The 22,391-nt window shown below is 34.6% G+C and overlaps 1 protein-coding gene across 4 annotated transcripts in view; it reads left to right on the top strand.

Annotated features, from left to right (window-relative positions):
* The window catches only part of hig (hikaru genki), a 106,706-nt gene that overhangs the window by 61,749 nt on the left and 22,566 nt on the right, over positions 1 to 22,391 (top strand). For 3 of the 4 annotated variants that reach the window (XM_067103714.1, XM_067103712.1, XM_067103713.1), the window contains one exon: positions 11,895 to 12,000. The exons of the other annotated variant lie outside the window; for it this stretch is intronic. In XM_067103714.1, the coding sequence (XP_066959815.1) occupies positions 11,895 to 12,000 (106 nt within the window). The remainder of the gene's footprint in view (positions 1 to 11,894; positions 12,001 to 22,391) is intronic. 4 annotated transcript variants of the gene reach the window in all.

The raw sequence follows: 22,391 nt of genomic DNA, 5'->3' as shown, positions 1-22,391 counted from the left end.
TAGATGTTTCTCAAAAGATATATGTGAGTCAAAAGTTACATCTAGAACAGTTAAAGCCTCAGACTCATTCAGTAAAAGTTCCGTCTACCTGAAAGGGAGGATAGGGTGGGAAATCTGTACGAGATCTGCTAATCAATAATTCAACCTCATACCTCACCGACTACACCAATCCCTGATCTGGTCCATGTCCTGACTGAGGCTGAGGGCAGCTTCATTTCTCATAAGTGGAGACTTTACTACACCCACACGTGTTGCATCATCGGCATACAGAACAATCTTGTTTTCCAGGCCAACAACCATTTCACTTTTATACACTAAAAATAACAGTGGACCAAGAACACTACCCTGTGGAACTCAAGACAAAATAGGTCTTGGTTCATTAAAGATCCCATCCACAGCAACTCGCTGCTGCCTATCTGTAAGGAAATCGTGAAGTAATCCTAAAACATATCCACCCATTCCAAGATTCTGAAGTTCATAAATAAGTGCCTTGTGATTTAATAAATCGAAAGCAGCACTAAAATCTATTTGAATTACTCTGCACTCAAACCCCTATCAAGGTTCCCTTGCAAATGATAAGTCAAGCCTAAAAGAGCATCGCAGGTACCTAACTGCTTCCTAAATGCATACTGACTTTCAGCTAACAATCCTTTAGATTCCACATACTTATATAGTGGCTTAAAAACAAGTTTTCTGCAACCCTGGAGGCCACAGGGAGAATAGAGGTTGGCCTGTAGTTACTGCAGTCTGCAGATATGCCACTCTTTCGAACAGGCACTGTATTACTAAGCTTGCGCTCATCCGTACAGATACTACGTCGACATAAAAATCTATAGAATCTACTTATCTTTGGATACAACACACTAGAAACTTTCTTAAAAAACAAAGAGAAGAAACCATCAGGATCTTCTCCGCCCCAGCTATCAAGATTATCCCGAATTTCCTTAACATCGCTGGAGCGAAATGCAAATTTAGTAAGAATAGGTTCAGAATGACAAGTATCAGGGAAAGGGGAGTCCCCAGCTGACTGCTTAGCTTCAAAAGCTCGATGAAGCAGTTCAGCCTTTTCCCTAGGGCCAGGAACCAATCTACCATCATCTGTCAGTAGTGGTGGAATGGAAGACAAGCCTGACCCAAAGATAGAAGATGCAAATTTTGTCCACCACAGATGAGGCTGAGTAATTCCTTCAGGTTTCCTCTCCAAGGAATTATTTTAACTTCTCTCGGCTGTATGGTAAGTTCTATTCGCAGCACGGCGAGACTCAACAAAAATGGTGTAATTTGCACTTGAACGATTTCGTTTCCATGCATTGAATTTGGTCTGTTTGTCATGGTAGGCTCGTCTACATGTATTATCAAATCATGGCTGGTCAATTGTTCTAAATTTGATGACCTTTCTATGGATGTATCTTATTAAAATAGCCATCAGCATTTCATTTAACTTCTTCTTGGGATCAGGATCTAATTTAGCATTTGTGCTTCCTTTGTTCATCACCACAAAACATTTCCAGGAGCGGTTTGTTTATCCCCGTCAAAATATGTTTTATTTAGACTGATCAACAGTGTTCGCAGTTTCAATGAATAAATACGATCAGACTTGCAATTAATTAACGTAAATTACTGACAAACAATAATATGCTCCGGTCCCCAATGAAAACACTACCCATCCATAAAAATATGTTATCATCATTTCCATAATTACCCTGGCACTTACAAGCACCCTAAGACGAACATTAGTATCTTATTAAGAGAATATTTAATGACATTTTTCAGTCAATAAACTCCATTGAAGATAAAAAAGGTTTATCTCCATAATATTCAGTTTAATGACATTTTGACATTCTACTGAAGATACAAAAGGTGTACGTTTATATTCTGTTATTATTATCAGCAATTAATGTATAAAAACTGAGGAATATTAAAATGTTATATATGTCTGATGATGTAGGAAAATTAACATTTAATGGATGTCCTGTGTAAATTACGCTTGAAAATATAAAATGACGATAAAATATTACCGAAAAGTTATTTATCTACAGAAATAATGATCTCATTGTCTTACAAGTGGTTATGGTAAATCATGAAATTCAAGAAAGTAGACAATTAATAGAATTATTCGTATTTTACAAAAAATAATAAAATAGAGAAAATGCAAGAATTAAGTAACAATTAGCCTTTCATACAAAAAAAAAAAAATAAATAACAGGAAAAGTGGTAAAAAGCACTACTAACATTATATCACCCTTAGTGGCGTAAAAGGTATATATGTCTTCACAAACGCCTATTCACGGGACTGTCTGAAGGCTATCCTTTGACACTGCTTCGCCACTGAGAGAAGAAAATAATAAAAAAAAATAAAAAAGAGGCGCTTCTGTTTCCGGGAAATGAATTCCATGCTTACTCCCAGGACTGGAAGGCAAAGAATACAGTTTCTTTCATCTTTGGCTAATTGTCTCTCTCTCTCTCTCTCTCTCTCTCTCTCTCTCTCTCCATTTCTCTCTCTCTCTCTTGATATTTTCTTTTCAATAATTCAATAATTGCTTTCTTTTACTTCCGCCGACTTTTCAGTACATTTCTACACCTAAAGTTTCCCCCTTTATACAGTATTTGTCTTACTCAATCATTATTCATTTTCCCTCTCAAAGACTTGTTAATTTTCTTTTCTTCTTACCCATCGTCCACATACTTTCTAAAACCTTCTATAACATCAATTTCCTTATCTATACTGAGGGAAGCACAAACACAAGGCCAGTCCTATATTACAATTTCATTGTATATTCTTTAATCGTCATCAATCTTAAGCCTTTTGTACATTCAGTTAAACCAGCCAATGTCTTCAACACAGCGGTTTACTTTTCCTGTTAATTACGAAAGTAAACAAGTAAAAATGCGCCGAAGTTTCTTCGGCGCAATCGAGTTTTCTGTATGCCGCTATAGCGTATAATCAAGGCCACCGAAAATAGATATATCTTTTGGTGGTCTCGGTATAAGGCTGTATGAGCCGCAGCCCATGAAACTTTAACGACGGTCATGTGGTGGCCCATCCTATATCGCTGCAAGAAGCACGATCATGGCTAACTTTAACCTTAAATAAAATAAAAACTACTGAGGCTAGAGGCCTGCAATTTGGTGTGTTTAATGAGTGGAGTAGTTTTTAAGATCTGAGGGCGGACAGAAAAAGTGCGGTCAGAAAAAAAGTATGGACAGAATAATATGCGTACGGACAGGACAGAAAACTAAAAGGTTACAAGGAATGATGAGCCTGTCAGAACATTCAAAAGGATTATGGAAAGAGAGATATTGTACAGCAGAGTAAATAAATTCCCTTTAGCTATCATTTTAGCCAGCGTATTAGGTTTTCATATATATTTATGCATCTGGAAGAAAATATTATTCACGCTAAAAAGAAATATGCAAACCATAATTTACTTATTAATCAGCAACATAAACATGATACGCAAAATGAAACAAATTAAAGACTTAACTCTCCTTATACGCTCCAGTATCCATGTAAACGCCTTCAACTGTTTTTCATGAAATTTTAATCTAAAAGAAAAGTAATTTACAATGCAAATCGTCTAGGCAATTTCTCTGCAACAGCTGGCCCTCCTGAAATTCCGAATGAGCTTCTCTCGAAGTTTTATATAAATAAACTTCAGCGGAACTGAACGTCCAAAACGGGCGCCTGGTAAAATTAAAATGTTGATATTTTTTTGATCGAGGCCTTGCTTTTGCCTGCCAGAATTAGTTAGTTGCTGAAGAAGAGCGACAACAGTAAAAATACTTGTAACAACAACAAACAGCTGAATTACGAATGAAACATGTTCCTTAAATGCTCATACTACTTGCAAAATATATTAATTTCATTAATGACTTCCGAGGAAAAAATATTTTTAAGAAAAAAAGCTTTTCGAATAAGGCCTGCAAGAATACAATCGAGAATATAGGCCACTGAGAGAGGGAAAAAAAATGAAAAAAAGAGGCGCTTCTGTTTCCGGGAAATGAATTCCATGCTTACTCCCAGGACTGGAAGGCAAAGAAAACAGTTTCTTTCATCTTTGGCTAATTGCTTCTCTCTCTCTCTCTCTCTCTCTTTTCTTGTCCATTTTCTTACCCCTTGATAACTCAATAATTGTTCTTCTTTTACTTCCGCTGACTTTTCAAAACATTTCTACACCTAAAGTTTCCCCTTTATACAGTATTTGTCTTCCTCAATCCTCATTCATTTTCCCTCTCAAAGACTTGTTAAGTTTCTTTTCTTCTTACCCATCATCCACACACTTTCTAAAACCTCCTATAAAGCCAATTTCCTTACCTACACTGAGAAAAGCACAAACACAAGGCCAGTCCTATATTATAATTTCACTGTATATTCTTCAATCCTCATCAATCTTAAGCCTTTTGTACATTCAGTTAAACCAGCCAATATCTTCAACACGGCGGTTTGCTGTTTCCTGTCAGTTACGAAAGCAAACAAGTACAAGGACAGAAAAAGTGCAGACAGAAAAAGTACGGACAGAATACAGTGCGTTGCTACGGACAGAAAAAACTAAAGGTTACAAGGAATAATCCTGTCAGAACATTCAAAAGGATGATGGAAGGAGAGACACTGTACAGCATATTAAAGTTTTTCATATATATATATATATATATATAAATATATATATAACAATATATATATATATATATATATATATATACATATACATATACATATTTATACATATATATATATATATAAACATATAGGGATCTGAAAAAAATACTATTCACGCTAAAATGAGATATGTAAACCATAATTTACTTATTAATTAGCAATATAAACATGGTACGCAAAATGACTCATATTAAAGACTTAACTCTCATTATGCGCTCCAGTATCCATGTAAACGCCTTCAACTGTTTTTCATGAAATTTTAATCTAAAAGAAAAGTAATTTACAATGCAAATCGTCTAGGCAATTTCTCTGCAACAGCTGGCCCCCCTGAAATTCCGAATTAGCTTCTCTCGAAGTTTTATATAAATAAACTTCAGCGGAATTGAACGTCCAAAACGGGCGCCTGGTAAAATTAAAATGTTGATATTTTTTTGATCGAGGCCTTGCTTTTGCCTGCCAGAATTACTATTAGTTGCTGAAGAAGCGCGACAACAGTAAAAATACTTGTAACAACAACAAATATCTAAATTATGAATGAAATATGCTCCTTAAATGCTCATAGTACTTGTTAAGTATAGGAATTTCTTAAACGATTTTCGACGAAGAAAATTTTTAAGTAAAAAAGCTTTTCGAATACGGCCTGCAAGAATACAATCTAGAATATACGCCAAATGCCAAACAATGGGACCGATGAGGTCATTCAGCGGTGAAACGGAAACTAAAAGTAAAAAGGTTTGAACGGTGTAACAGGAGCAAATCTCGCAGTTGGAGGTACTGCCAAAGGAATGAAAGAGGATGCAGCTAGGGGCCGAAGGAACGCTGCATAGAACCTCAAGTAATGCCTACAGTGCACCGCGTAAGGTGCCGTGACGGCACTATCCCCCTACGTTGAATACGGCCATTAAGTCGCATGACAAGACACGTGGCAATGTCATCACCCCAAATGCCCCGCATTACGTGGTAGAAGATGTCATCCTTCAAAATGCCCGAATACGTCACAGTATTCACCTGAAGTGGAGGCGCTGAGAAGCGGAGTTAATTAGTGAGCCCACACATCAAACAGACTTGGCTAGTTCCATAGTCCTTGTTGGCCTCACGGCCCCTTCAATGTGACCCGATGTAGCTTACATCAAGACTCACAAAGTTTGTTCCGAGTATTAACTTTGGGATGAGGATGTTAAATCTATATTCCCATGCCCATCCCCTACGTTGAAAGATATATATATATATATATATATATATATATATATATATATATATATATATATATATATATATATATATATATATATATATTATATATGTATATATATGTGTATATATATACATATATATATATTATATATGTATATATATGTGTATATATATATACATATATATATATATATATATATATATATATATATATATATATATATATATATATATATATATATATATATATGTACAATATGTGCATGGATATATACACATATATATATGTATATATATATTTATATATACTTATATATATATGTGTGTGTGTGTAATATATATATATATATATATATATATATATATATATATATATATATATATATATATATATATATATATATATAATAGCACAATGATCTTTTACCTTTTAACATTTATATGTATGGATATATACATATATATATCTATATATATATATATATATATATATATATATATATATATATAATTTGTAATAGTCACAATAAACTTTTAACTTATCGATTTCTCTAAACTATTCTGGATACGCCTGACACTATACAGTATTAGGACCAAATGCAGAAATTATGCCGCATGTGGGAGGATTCGAACACGTCCCCGATATGTCAGAATGAAATACTTAAATTTATCTATCTACAATTCCAACATACTTTTGATCGGCTTTTAAAAAGGACTAATTACAAGTGCATCTGTTTCCTTGCGCAACACAGTTCATATTTGTACATAAAAGCAAATATCTTTGTTTTGAAGGCCAATAAGTTCTTACAAGTATGTCAAAGTGTTTATAAGTGCTTTAGCCCCATGTAAGAAAACTATGCCCCTTGAATAGTGAGCTTTAATTAGTACTGCCAAGTGCATAACTTTGCATTCAAATAAACAAAATTAAATACTATAAATTCAGTGAATAAAGATGCATCAAAACACCAATGTCCTTTATTTTAAATGTTAACTAAGGTGAAATAAATTTCGTGAAATGAACAGTCTCAGAGTTCAGACTGCTAGTAGACGAGATTTCCTTTCATTTTAACCCTCACGCAATCCGGCTATAGTTCTGTTAGTGGTTTATTCAATTCAAAACAATGGCCAAAAGACAGAGAAAAGGGGGCTCAATCGTTCACCTCATGGAAAGGATCAGAGGATCTTCACCGTGGAACTAACGACTGATTTACAGAAAAGCTTACACAGCTCAGGAAACTGTCATTCAAACGAGGAAATTTCACAGACTGTCAATTTCGCAGTACAACTACAGCTTTTATTCTCTCTCTCTCTCTCTCTCTCTCTCTCTCTCTCTCTCTCTCTCTCTCTCTCTCTCTCTCTCTCTAGGTAAACTTCCAATCAAATGTTGTGACGGCATGGAGTAACATCAGAGAGAAGAGAAACTATGTAAACTTTATTATGGTTTGTGTTTCAAAGTTACTAAACTCAAGTTAGTTTCTCTCTCCCCCCACCTCTTTCCTCTCTCTCTCTCTCTCTCTCTCTCTCTCTCTCTCTCTCTCTCTCTCTCTCTCTCTCTCTCTCTCTCTCTCATTTCTGTGGTGTGTAGGCACCCCATCATTGTTTGTTAAATTTTTCGTTATCACAACAAAAGTTAATCTGTAGTCAGCCGGCCCCTCAACTCACTCTCTCTCTCTCTCTCTCTCTCTCTCTCTCTCGTTTCTGTGGTGTGTAGCTACTCTATCATTGTTTCCTAAATTTTTCATCGTCACAACAAAAGTTAACGCCCTCATCTCTCTCTCTCTCTCTCTCTCTCTCTCTCTCTCTCTCTCTCTCTCTCTCTCTGTCCTCGGGCCATTTGATTTATTTTTCTCTCCGTCGCCCTCCCCTCATGAATATATACATTAAAAAGTGCGCTCTGTACACTTTGGATATTTTTTATATGAAAAATTAATTAAGTAAAAATATCTTGCTATTCCTTTCAGTCTGGTACACACATACAATTCCACCAAAACGCTCATATACACACATGTATAAATAAATAAATGTATATATATATATATATATATATATATATATATATATATATATATATATATATATATATATTTTATATATTTATATATCCTGCTAAGACACCTAGTAACTTGTGACGATAAATATTGCAGATGCCTCAGGAATGAAATAAAAAATGAAGGCACCAAAAGCGCTTTCGTATTATTTCAACAAGGTCTCATCTAATTTATATATATATATATATATATATATATATATATATATATATATATGTATATATATACATATATATATATTCATATGCATATGTAACACACACACATATATATATATACATTATATATATACACATATATATATATATATATATATATGTATATATATATATATATATATATATATATATATATATATATATATATATGTATATATATATATATATATATATATATATATATATATATATATATATATATATATATATAACATATATATATATATATATACCTTATAATATAACATAATTCACACATGAACAGACTCGAGTAAATAACTCACCCACCCTCTTACGTATGCGTTGTCTAACAAAAGACAATATTTGAAGCAAAGTTTACTCAGCAAACAAGAAGCCTGATGGAGCAAGGTATGGCACGAGACTACAGAATAATCTGCTCTTGCCCCCTATGTCAAGAGGGGAACGTTTCCATGGAGGTGTAGCCGGAGGGACCTTATTCCCTGCCTTTTCTTCTTAGTCTCGGGGCAAGATGTGGAAGGGATTCAATTATTTTCGAGCCTGGAACTGAATAGTGGTTCAAAAAGAAAAATCTCAGCAGGATAAAGTATTAAGTTTTTTTTTTCCGTCTGCGCTTCGTCTGAACAGTGTGTGGAGTTTCCATGACATTCTTACTCTTGTTATTTTCGCTTAAGAAGATGAAAGTAGATTTGGTATTCGAGTTCCTATAACGCGCACTGATGTTCATCTACATGCAGGGGCGGAGAGAGAGAGAGAGAGAGAGAGAGAGAGAGAGAGAGAGAGAGAGAGAGAGAGAGAGAGAGAGTTGGGAGGGCCAACGTACTCAAGATATCTAACTTTTGTTGCGATGATGAAAAATTGAGTAAACAATCATAGATTATCTAGACACCACAAAAATGAAAGGAGAGAGAGAGAGAGAGAGAGAGAGAGTACTAATGTTTATTTAAATATGATGGAAGGAAAGAGTACTAATGTTAAATGAGAGAGAGAGAGAGAGAGAGAGAGAGAGAGAGAGAGAGAGAGAGAGAGACTGCATATGGAAATTTATGTATTTAAACATTGTTTCTCGCGTAATTTTCCCCAAAAGATTTATGTACTGTTTTATTTCCATGTACATGTATGCAAGAAGGTATCTGTACAGGACTATTTTTTCTTTTTTATATCTACAGTTCTAAGATGATTAGCCAAAATATAATTGGCAATCAATACTATACGTTTTTTGGTTAAAAATTTGTTATTCGTATTTTAAAGTACCGATATATTGCGAATGCAGTTTTGAGTAACAATTATATTAATTTATTTACGAATATAAAAGGGGCATCCAACAAAATATTTTAAAGATATTTTACGATATGCGCCAAATGACACATTCACACAGGCGAACAAATATATACACATCCAAAACACGCACACACACATATATATACATATGTATGTATGTATGTATATATATATATATATATGTATATATATATTTTCAAAAAAAAATGAAAAACCAAACATACTTTACCTTACGTATTAGTCTGACGGTTAAATGAAAATAAAAAAACTGAAACCGAAAGTTGTATCTCTCTAATATATAAAATCGCAAGAAATCCCAGCAGATTTCTTACCTATCCACACATACTTTAAGGTAAATTTCTTTTAAAGGTAAATTTCTTTACAAGGTAAATATATTTTTGATGATAAAAAACATATATGAATTGTCTCTCCAGATGAACCGGGTCTTCTGAGATGGTACACTGTTGACAAATGTGTCAAGAACATGTCCCGAAGGCAAAATGTTAAAGGATCCTTTGAGTAACAGTGAGCTCGAAGCACACAAAGAGTAGAGACTCCTTTTTTTACGCATATATTATAAAAAAAAAAAATTCTACTATTTATCTTTCTATTCTCGCAACTGTATATCTGTGAAGGCCAAAAAGAATTCATGTTTCTCTCTCTTTAATGACTTATCTTTCATGATTCCTGGCTTTCCACAAACGACGTCCAGTTTAGATTTGCTGTTCATATCATACCAGATTGATGGTGCCCGTGCTACGCTGCGCTGGGACCCGGCACTGCCCATCATGTCTCCCCTACCCTCCCGACCCGCCCGCACCCAAGGCGGACAAGCAGGTTTTCAGGAGGAGGTGAATGTGTCATGTCTCCCCTACCTTCCCGATCCCCTACCTGCCCTGACCCACCCGGGCCGGACAAACAGGTTTGCAGGAGGAGGGTGGATGTGTCATGTCTCCCCTATCCCTCCCGATCCCCTGCCTACCCCGCCCCCACCCGGATTATATTATTCTAGATCCACTTGATTTTATTATTCTAGATTTCCTGATTTGAAAAGAGCTTTTAGATAACTCCCAGCTATTTCTAGCAATTCACATCATTATTTCACGAATGCACTATAGTACAGAAATTAACTCTTGAATATTATGTGCCCATAATATCCAAGAATAGTTTCTGTACTCTAATGCAATCTTGAAATAATTATGTGAATTACTGAAATGACTGAGGAGATGCACAAGCCCAATTCAGATCTGGGAATATGATATAAACATCAAATCTAAAATGGGGGCTGACTGTGGAATGCCAGGAGTCATGAAAGAAAGTGGACATTAATGAGAGAGAAGAATGAATACTTCCTGATCTTCACAAGATGGTGGAATGTGTGAGTTAAAACAATTATAAATTCTGAAATATTAAAATTCATATGCTGGTATTTGATTTGGCTTGTGTAATTCATGTCCAAGAATATCTCATCACCAAAATTTATGTCCTCATTTATAGTGAAAAGGAAACCGTCAAGTCATCATGAATAACACAGTGGCTGCGTCCAGTTGCTTTCATATGACATAGTTTCATTATAGTTCCTAATATTGCTTAGCTCCAAATTTGCACCTTTCTAAAGTTATGTTAATACAGATGTATATATATATATATATATATATATATATATATATATATATATATATATATATATATATATATATAAGATCGCAAAGGTTGGCTCAAAGATATAGCCCTAAACATACCGCTATATTCAGGCCGAAAGATCGCCTCATGGTTTCCTGGACTCAAAAATAAAAAAAAAAAAAAAAAAAAATGACCGTATATTCAGAAAAAAAAGTATTTTCATTCAGTTGGCTGAAGAGGACCGTTGTGCAAACGGTCGAAAGCTCCCCCTGTCTTTTAATCCTCTTTTGTATTTTGGAAAAATAGTCTCTCATTTACATTACTGTGGCTTTTTATCCATTGTATATATATACATACATATATATATATATATATATATATATATATATATATATATATATATATATATATATATATATATATATATATATATATATATATATATATATACACATATATACATATATATATAAACGAATACATGTTCCACTAACAGGAAATCGTGATTTTTAAATGCGAAATGCGGAAATGAAAATGAAACGGAGAATATAGTCTTAAGAGTTGTCCAAAGAAAAATGGCTTAACTGACGAAACCGGTCTGGACCAAATTTTAATGTTTGCTTATGAAAATCTGCTATTTTAGATAATATATATGTATATGTACACACGTATGTATGTATGAATGTATGCATATATACATATATACTTCCATATATATACATTATATATATATATATTATATAATTCTATATATATATATATATATATATAATATATATATATATATATATATATATATATATATATATATATATATATATATATATATATATTCAGGAACACAGATCACAGTCAATTCAACACTAACGAAGACCATTTCTCTTTTGTCTTCAGGAGGTGATGTTCATGGGCGTAGTGGGTCCGTTCGACGAAAAGAGAGTCTGTAAGATAAAGTGCATCGACGGGCGGTGGGTGGGACCACTTTGTTCCCTACAGCAAGGTAAGGATTCATATTGACGTTCTGGACTAATAAACAAATGCGACAGTTATATATATATATATATATATATATATATATATATATATATATATATATATATATATATATATATATATATATATATATATATATGTATATATGAATGTATATATATATATATATATGTATATAAAAAAAAAGTTCAGTATACCTTAGTTTAACCAGACTACTGAGCTGATTCGCAGCTCTCTAGGGCTGGCCCGAAGGATTAGATTTATTTTACGCGACTAAGAACCAATTGGTTACCAAGCAACGGGACCTACAGCTGATTGTGGAATCCGAACCACATTATACCGAGAAATGAATTTCTATCACCGGAAATAAATTCCTCTAATTCTTCATTGGCCGGTCGGAGAATCGAACGCGGGACCAGCAGAGTGATAGCTGAGAACGATACCCACCCGTCCAATGAGGAACTATATGTATATAATATATAGATAATATATGTACATATATATATATATATATATATATATATATATATATATATATATATATATGGTATATTATATTCATATACATACATATTTACTGTATATATATGTATATATTTACTATATATATATATATATATATATATATATATATATACATATATACATACAGTACATACATAAGTTCTCTCCCTGATAGTAAATGGAAAATAATCAGACCTGAAAATTGATCTTCCGTCAATTTTTTTTTTTAATAATTAAGGGCTGGATCGAATTAAAATAATTAATGGTCTCACACGATGAATTCAGTTCATATGATTATATATATATATATATATATATATATATATATATATATATATATATATATATATATTATATATATATATATATATATATATACATATATACACACACAGGAAAATTTAATATCAGACCAGAATCCACAACTTGCTGTTTCCACCGGTAACATTTTTCCATAGAATTCATTCTGTGGAAAAAAACCCAGTCAGAATTTCAAAGAGGAATATTCACACCAACAAAAGTTCTCCTTCAATCAGTATAAACGTTGAGAGCCCAGACCAAAGGCCCATGGCAGCTGAATTCGAAAGCAGGAGAGGTGAAGAGGCTCTTGCAATCGGCATCAAAGGGCTTCGTGCGCGTTATTGCACACGCGATTGAATGAACCGTTAGAAAAGTGAATTATGGCGACGCCATTTCCTGGGTGTCATCTGCAAAAGGGCGATTGGCAAAACTCAATATATGAATTCAAGTTTAACTAAGTTTAAACGGTGATGTAAGGTTTCCTTGGGTGAAAATGCGCCTCTTCGCTTGTTTTAATCTGTGTCTGTGCATATGCGAAGTTGCATCGGACTAAAACACACATGCAAACACAAACACACCGACACATACACTTTTCTGAAGATCTCACGCCAATGCGAATATTTAATTTCGCTCTTGGCGACGGGTATAAAATTTATGGCAGAGTACGTTTACTTGCCTTGTATGCTAGCACGCTGTGGCTTTATCAAACATGACAGTTATATGTGTAAACACGCCTGGCTACTGTTATTTATTCCAGAAATTTTCACTATTTTATTTTTTCGAGGTGATGTTTGTACACACAAATATGCCCTGAAGAGGTTGGGTTTCGGGCTACAACTGGAATAAATCATGAATATTCAGTTTGCAATGAACGCTTCAGTTCATGTTCCATACTTCTGGCGATTCTTTTCTACTAAAACTTTGTTATTTGGAATGGCAAATAAATGGAGAATCTGTTTTTTCACTGATCCAGGTATTTAGAAGCTGGGTAAGAGCTAACTGCAGCTCATGCTTGGACTTACCGGTCGAATTTACAGCAGACGTTAAAGAAGAACCGAAATGCACCAGTGTCATCAGTATATTTTCGTTTTTCTGAAATGTTTTGGAAAGTTTTCCACTAAAAACGTTTATGTACTCTGTTTTCCCACTTTTACAAAAATGGTAATTTTCATCGAGAGACTCCCCGTGACCAAAACAATCATTTTCTCAATTTGTTCCTTCAGATTGTGCTCGGAATATAAAACTAATCAAAATCCTGATAAGGCAAAAAATTAATTAGAATGACGGAAATTCTTTCAAGTAAGATGTTCAGCTCTTAACAGAAATCTCTAGACAAGAGGTGAGAAAGACCCAAGATTTCCGTAAATTCTGCTTTTTATGTGTGAGATTTATGGACCCACTGTCTTTTGCTTATTCCATTCATGCACATACCTTTGGCATATACCACCACCCATCAAAAGACCCAAGTTCAGTTCTGTTCTCATTGACATAATATGAAATGCACATTCACAATCACCTCAAGTTAAATACCTTAGTTTTAAACCACTGAGCTGATTAACAGCTCTTTGGCCTAGACTTATTTTATATATAACCGGACCTACAGCTTATTGTGGAATCCGAACCACATTATAGCGTGAAATGAATTTCTATCACCAGAAATAAATTCTTCTAACTCTTCATTAGCCGGCCGAGACTCGAACTCGGGCCTAGCGAATGCTAGTCCACAACTCTACCGACTCGCCCAACGAAGAGCTGCAATCACCTCACAAAAGTGAAAATTTTTTTAGTTATTTATATATATGTTTGGGCTTAACATAACCCCTGGAATTACTAGAAATTTCGTTAAATCCCTGAATTGTTATTACTATTTTTACATAACTGACTGATACCGACAAATGGAACAGTGAAGCATTTATGGTTAATGAATTAGAATTTAAGCTGCTTGCTGCGGTGGTGAGAGAAATGGGAAAACTTGGTCCAGTGTTAGCCTGCTCTCTGACAATGTCTTTTACCAGTGAAGAAGAAATATTTACTCAGGAGCTGTTCAAATGGTACGAAGTTAATTAGAAAACCATCTTATTTCTCAGACACAGTAATACAACATTTTAAACAACATTAAATCTGCAGCTCCTGGTGTCCACAAGTAAAGCAGGGATGATGTCCACCTGTTTAGCCAACCAACTTTGAGAGGCCAAGTTAACTTAGATGATATGCAGGTGATGGCCCACTGAAACTTCAAAAGGATCATGGCATATCAAGACCACTGTGTAAGCTAGTCTCTGACAAGTAAATGAGCGACGGAAATTGCAATATAGCTCTTGGGAATTCTCCTCCTTTTTGGTGCCGCAACCATACTTCAAAGTGACAATGGCTCGAAGTCTGCATCAAATGAGACCACTGAGTTGAAAGATGTTTCGCCAACCCTCTCCATTGTTCATTGCAAACCATGTCATCCTTGGAGGCAAGGCTCTGAGGAACACACTAACGATAACCTGATTGACATGCTAATGGCGTGGCTGGTAGACAATACTCAGCACTGGATGGCATAACATTTGTGAAGATTCAAAGAATTATGCTCATTACTCAGGAGTAAAATGTTTCCCAAACTCTGCTATATATAGCTCTGAGGCTCATGTTGGCTTTAATTTGTTCATCCTTGCCACAAGAAATCATCTCCAGATTAGAGTGAAAATGATTACTTGGGTGCCACTGAGAATGGATCACCAGAGACAGACCGATGCAACACCTAATTAATCAAGTGTTGTCAATTAGTCTGTTGTTATGACTGACGTTTCATCTAATGAAGTCAAGAACACTTCCTTGGAATGTGTCCCAGCAGTGCAGTTAATCAGGGTGAAATTGCAACTGATTCTTGGATGTGAAATGGAAATTTTGTCGAAGACTCAATTGTCCCCCAACATTGTTAAGATAAAGTGATGTTGTAGATAGCATATGGTAATGGATAAGAGCTGTAAGCAGAGGAATGGTCAACCAAGGTTGTCTTAATCGGAACGCTGGTGAACTAGGAAATAATGCTACCATGCCATTTCCAGCTGTGAATAATGGTATGAGGGACATCACGTAATATTCTTGGTTTTATTAATGCAAGATATCTGGATAAGGACTAATAAAAGATTGCTTTTAATGCTGGGATTTTAAGCAGATAACACTAGAGAAATCAATTCGATTTGTTTCCTCAGCAACTTCTGCCAGAATAAGAGGTTATCTTGGAATAAACGGTGTCGTTACGCTCAGCTGTCGGCGTCCAGTCAGCTTCAGGCGGACAAGGTTTAAAAAAATGCAATTATATTGGACCCAAGCGGTGCCAGACAAACTGGTGACACTACTTCAAAGCCAAGCAGAAATTCAATTCACGTTTCCATGGTAATTGTACTTGTGCGACCAAATGAATGAGTTGAATGACTAACGTTTTCATGCTGTGATTTTAATCCTGTTTTAATTAAGTTATATTTTAGTTAATTTGACGGCATTGCATTAACAAACAAAGTTGTTTTAATAAGTTTTAATTAATTTTCAGTTTGCCCTAGATGCCTGAATAAATGAATGTGATGAATATAAATACAAATTATTCCTGTAAAAACTACATGAAAGTGAATATGTGAAATCCCTGGGTCTTCAAAATAGGGATTTCATGAAATCTCTAGTAATTCCATGGTTTATATGAAGCCCTGAGTGAAACAGTCATTACATGTTCTTACTGAAAATTTCGTAAAATCACTGTAATATTATACGTATACTCACACATACACACACACAAATATATGCACATATATATACACATAATTAATATATATATATATATATATATATATATATATATATATATATATATATATATATATATATATATATATATATATATATATATAGTGTTTGTGTGTCACCTGATATCGAATTCACTATACCTAATTAATAAAATCCACCCAAAAGGAATAATACCTGGTAAGTACTTCTGCCTAGGGAAGAATTCGCACCTGAGCCTTGGTATAAAAAAAAAAATTACAAACGGCCTGCTTAATCATAGCCAGTCGACCATTTATCACTGCTTCTAAACCAAATACACAAGTTCGAATCCTCGCTGCGGGCAGGATCGCTTATCAGTTATAATTCCCTTCAGGTGTAAGTTATTACCATGCTATAGTGAATTAGATATTAAATTATATATATATATATATATATATATATATATATATATATATATATATATATATATATATATATATATATATATATATATATATATATCTATATTTATAATTATATATACATATATATATATATATATCTCTCTCTCTCTCCCTCCCTTTATAATTATATATATATATATATAGAGAGAGAGAGAGAGAGAGAGAGAGAGAGAGAGAGAGAGAGAGAGAGAGAGAGAGAGAGAGAGAGAGTGTGTGTGTGTTAACGCTCACAAAAATTCTGTGTTGGAATTACATAAAAATCCTACCAAACAGAAAATCTGAAGAGGAAAGACCTTGAAGCCAAAATTAAGGCTTCAAATTCTGGCAAAAGAGGAAATAAAAGAAATAAAAATGGGAATACATAAAAGGTCACAGGACAACTGTGGTCTGACATGATCTCGCGTAAATTTTAAACCAACTGACATGAAAAAAAGGAAAAAGAAAATAATTTTTCGCGCAGGATAAAAGTAAAAATCGGTGACACTTTTCCGGTATATTTTCAAGGGATTAGTTTCCTTTCAGCTTTGTTTAAAAAATCGCGAAGACCGAAAAATTAAGTTAAAATATTGAATTAGGGTTCGATTTTCAGGAGAGACCAAGCAGTTTGGGTCTATTACCCACTTTCCAATTGTTGACGTAAGTAGTCATTTATGTCCCTCGTAATAAGTCAACTGCTGTGGTGATTAACGTCCCTCGTAATAAGTCAACTGCTGTGGTGATTAACGTCCCTCGTAATAAGTCAACTGCTGTGGTGATTAACGTCCCTCGTAATAAGTCAACTGCTGTGGTGACTAACGTCTCTCGTAATAATTCAACTGCTGCGGTGATTAACGTCCCAAGTCAACTGCTGTGGTGATTAACGTCCCTCGTAACAAGTCAACTTCTGTGGTGATTAACGTCCCAGTCAACTGCTGTGGTGATTAACGTCCCTCGTAACAAGTCAACTGCTGTGGTGATTAACGTCCCAGTCAACTGCTGTGGTGATTAACGTCCCTCGTAACAAGTCAACTGCTGTGGTGATTAACGTCCCTCGTAACAAGTCAACTGCTGTGGTGATTAACGTCCCTCGTAACAAGTCAACTGCTGTGGTGATTAATTTCCTCGTAATAAGTCAATCTGTGGTTGGTATTAACTGTTGTCATTAACGTGAAAAAACAACGAGACTGATTAACCTCATCCCACTGCACTTAACGTCCTCGTAACAAGTCAACTGCTGTCTGATTAACGTCCCTCGTAATATCAATTGTTGATTAACGTCCCTCGTAATAAGTCAACTGCTGTATATTAATTTATCGTATAAGTCAATCGCGGTTGGTATTGTTGTCATATAAAAAACATATATATAATATAATGCACTTCTATATATAAGGCGGATATGGATAAAATTCATATATGCATCTTTACGTAGCAAAAAAAATTCATATACTCGTATTCTGACACATTCAAGTGATCTCTTGCGCTTGAATAATGACAAGAGCGAAAATGGATGAAAAACCGTTGGAACCTGGCATTTAACGCACAAATTATATACGATCAATGAAAGCCAAATGATTATGCATTTTTCAATGGAACAGAAGAACTTATTTTATATATTTCGTGCACTGATGCGGCTTCAGCAACATGGATACATCGGATACGCACTTTTGCTATGAGACTTGAAAACACTGGGTCATTCACACACTACAACAGCTGGAAATTTGTCAACACAGAGATATAGCCTATATATAAATATATATATACTCCTTATAAATGATACCGAGGAATCATGTAACGACAGTGCATTCGAACAAAATTGAAAAAGTCTCTCATGTCACCATCAATCACGAGTTCTGACAAGAAACCACCATAACATAGTATTTAGAATTGCATACAAAGAAGAAATATCGGATTTAACAGAAAAAAAGATGGGCTGGAGTTTACTTTTTGTGGCCATGACATAAAGGTTGGCAGTTTGAATCACCAGCCGCCCAAACGTCATAGTTAATTACAGAGAAGGAACATATGGCCTATATATTGTTGTATAAAAGTTTGCAGTTATCGGCTGTGAACTGCGAATCCCTTGAATCCAGCCAAGTTGAACACCGCTCGAAAACACTGCAAAGGCAAGTGCAATATAACAGTGACCAAGGTGACATATTTCAATGGTGGAAATGATGAAGGCAACAGGTGATTAAAGAGACGAAATTGTCTATTTTGAACTGACGTTCCATTAATTCCTTCAATCACAGGCCACGTCAATTACTCAACAAAAATTGCGAATTAAGGCACAGACTCAATGCGATTATATTTTTATATATCGACACACTGATATTTACATTTTCGATGAACATCGGTGGAGAGAGAGAGAGAGAGAGAGAGAGAGAGAGAGAGAGAGAGAGAGAGAGAGAGAGAGAGAGAGAGAGAGAGAGAGAGTTTGGTTTCCAAAATGAAATAATTAGAGAGAGAGAGAGAATAATCAGAGAGAGAGAGAGAGAGAGAGAGAGAGAGTTTGGTTTGCAAAATGTAATAAATAAAGAGAGAGAGAGAGAGAGAGAGAGAGAGAGAGAGAGAGAGAGAGAGAGAGAGAGAGAGAGTTTGGTTTGCAAAATGTGCTAAATACAACGCAGGGTTAACCTAAAACACATTCATGACAATGCCTAGGATATAGTGAGAAAGAGCAATGTCAATGTATCTTTCTAGCATACTCTATCTATCTATCCTGACTAAAACTATGAATACATGTATGTAAAGTTCTTGAGATTTTAGAGCTTAGGAAATATAAATTTTTTTTATTCATAAATTTATCTAGGAAAATAATATATACAGAATTTTGAAAAGACTGTGCGATGGAGTTAATAACCAAAATTTGACAACCACCAATAAACAGGTTGTTAACACTATACTATGAAAATATTAACAATATCATTAATCATCACTTTACTGAGAAATAAAGTCGATTTTTGCTAGAGTTCGAGTTAGAACTTTTATACCATGAAATCAAAATCATGACTATTAAACCTTAAATAAAAACGCAACGCGCTGTATGAATTTATGGGTCAAATTGGAGCTGAAATATTCCGCATATTAACATAAATGAATCAGGTCAAATTTCAGTCACTGAGTCCAGTGATACAATCTAAAACTTCGCAGAATCATGATTGAGGATAAAATAAAAAAATCAAATAACGAATTGCTCAAATAAAAAATCGCAGATATTTCAAATCACGATTTTTTTTTTTACATAGATAACACTTATCTAGATGTACTTACGCAAAAAAAAACAAATCATTCCCGATTACGCAAAATGATTCCGCCAATCAACTATAAATGCATTAAAAGCACTGAAGAGTTTTCCAAATGATTTCATTTCATCAGGACACTATTTCCTTTCACCCCGCATTTCAGGAAACGCACCGAAACCATTTTGAAATACGAAAATATAGGATATATGTCATCGGGCAAAATCCTCTCTAATGATAATAGGTTATCAGCTATGCAGCAAATCAAACGTGTTCATTCAATCTGATTAACAATGATTTTGAAAGCGCTCGTTCCAACAAATCTTCGGCCCGAATTTATCAATTCTGGTAATAAATACATTTGCTGTCATGATAAAATTTGCTGCCATGATAAAATTTACTGTACAGAAATATATTGTCCTATAAAATATATTCCGTTATGAACGATCATTTGCACTGATGCTCGAATCAGCCTTCGTGAATATCATATTGCCTTTAATAAATATATTTTTTAATTGTTTATGACAAAGAAATCAAGAATGTCATTGCTAAACAAAACAAGACGACTGTTCAGCATTTTCTTCTAGGAGACAAGAAGCCAAGCTATTTGAAATTTAAGTAAATAAGGAAAGGAAGTAAAGAAGAGGGTAGAGAATTTGAGTTTGGGAAAGGAAAATGGCAAACGGGGTTGATCAAGAAGATTTCTGACTTTCAAGTTCGCCTCTTCCTCTCAGCACATGCGGGAATCTGAATCCTTAAAGATACATCGAGGATCTGAGGTCACAGATGCCTTACAATCAGGAAACTGTAGACAGCAATTTCTAAATTTTCAAACATTGAAGCAAGGGAAGTAATATTAGACGAAGTCAGTTGATGGGATGCTGTCTAGGATGGATGAGAATGAACTTAGTTCCGCTTGTTCTTTTATGTACACACTCAAGATCTGCATTAAAAACATTACAAAAGATTCCCTCAAACTTTGAATATGCTTCTGAAGATGTTGAGAAGGAATGTTGGATGATGTGTGAATGGATAGAGCAAGCGGGAATCTGAATGACGACACTACTTATGAAAACAGAGCAGAGGATGCAGGAGAGAAGAGGCCTCTAAGCGAGCGAGAGTTTTAAACATACGAAAAGTCCGCTGTAGCACATCAGCTACAGCAAATACAGACCAGTCTGACAAGAGACTTGAAATTAGTCCACAAAGAGAAGACTGAAGCTGTAAGTAGAGGGATTTTGTGCGAATGCCATACGCCAGACCCTGTTAAAAGCCTGTGAGATGTCAGGAGTAACGGCATATGTTCTTCAGAGCAAAATGGTGTAACAATATCATCTGCAAAAGTGTCTGTGAAATTGTTTAAATGTGATATCCAATTCATGGTGTTTTTTCTACCCTTCGAGATCTGAGAACCCTGTGGCCTTTGGCAACTGAAATGGCAGAGTACCTTCCGTTAGCACGAGGCAGAGGGGATACGGTCCTTCACATGAACTAAGTAATGATTCGAAGGCGACGAGGAACAAAACGAAAGCGAAAGCCACAATTTTAAAGACTTTATATTGCAGTAAATTTTTTTTTTATTATAATCAACAGTAGTCGTGGTGGTAGTAGTAGTAGTATTAATAGTTCTGTAAGTACCTACATTATATTTGCTGTTTTATTCTGTAATTCACTTCATTAACAGTCATAACTGCAATGAAAATAGTGTACTCCTTTTGATACGAAGAAACCATACTCATAAAAATGCTTTTCACAAAAGTACTTTCAATTTTCGTTGCCGAAATACGATGCGAGGATGCAAGCTTTTTACCCTGTGTATTCAAAGATTGCTATTTGTTCACCTTCATCTCCAGTACCATTTTCAACATTAAAACTGTTTGTGCTAATGCAGTCATACATATGAAAGTAAATAAATTTTAAGATCCCAATCAGTAAAGATCATTATTATGTGGATTTTGATGATAGTTATTCCTCACGGGACCATGTGTAAACTTGTTATTCGCAAACTGACTAAAGCTTCAACCATCATTACTGTTGTCACCAGTTCGATGCAATTTTACCACCTCATGTACCTTCGCCACCTCTTCATTCATAAAATGAACATGACTTATATACTAATAATAAAACCACAGATTTCGACAGTAGAGTAACGGTTTTCATTGCTCATG

Source organism: Macrobrachium rosenbergii, chromosome 5 (assembly GCF_040412425.1).
Source record: "Macrobrachium rosenbergii isolate ZJJX-2024 chromosome 5, ASM4041242v1, whole genome shotgun sequence".
Lineage (NCBI taxonomy): Eukaryota > Metazoa > Arthropoda > Malacostraca > Decapoda > Palaemonidae > Macrobrachium > Macrobrachium rosenbergii.
Note: the sequence above shows the minus strand (reverse complement) of the source record. Positions and strands in the feature narration are given on the sequence as shown.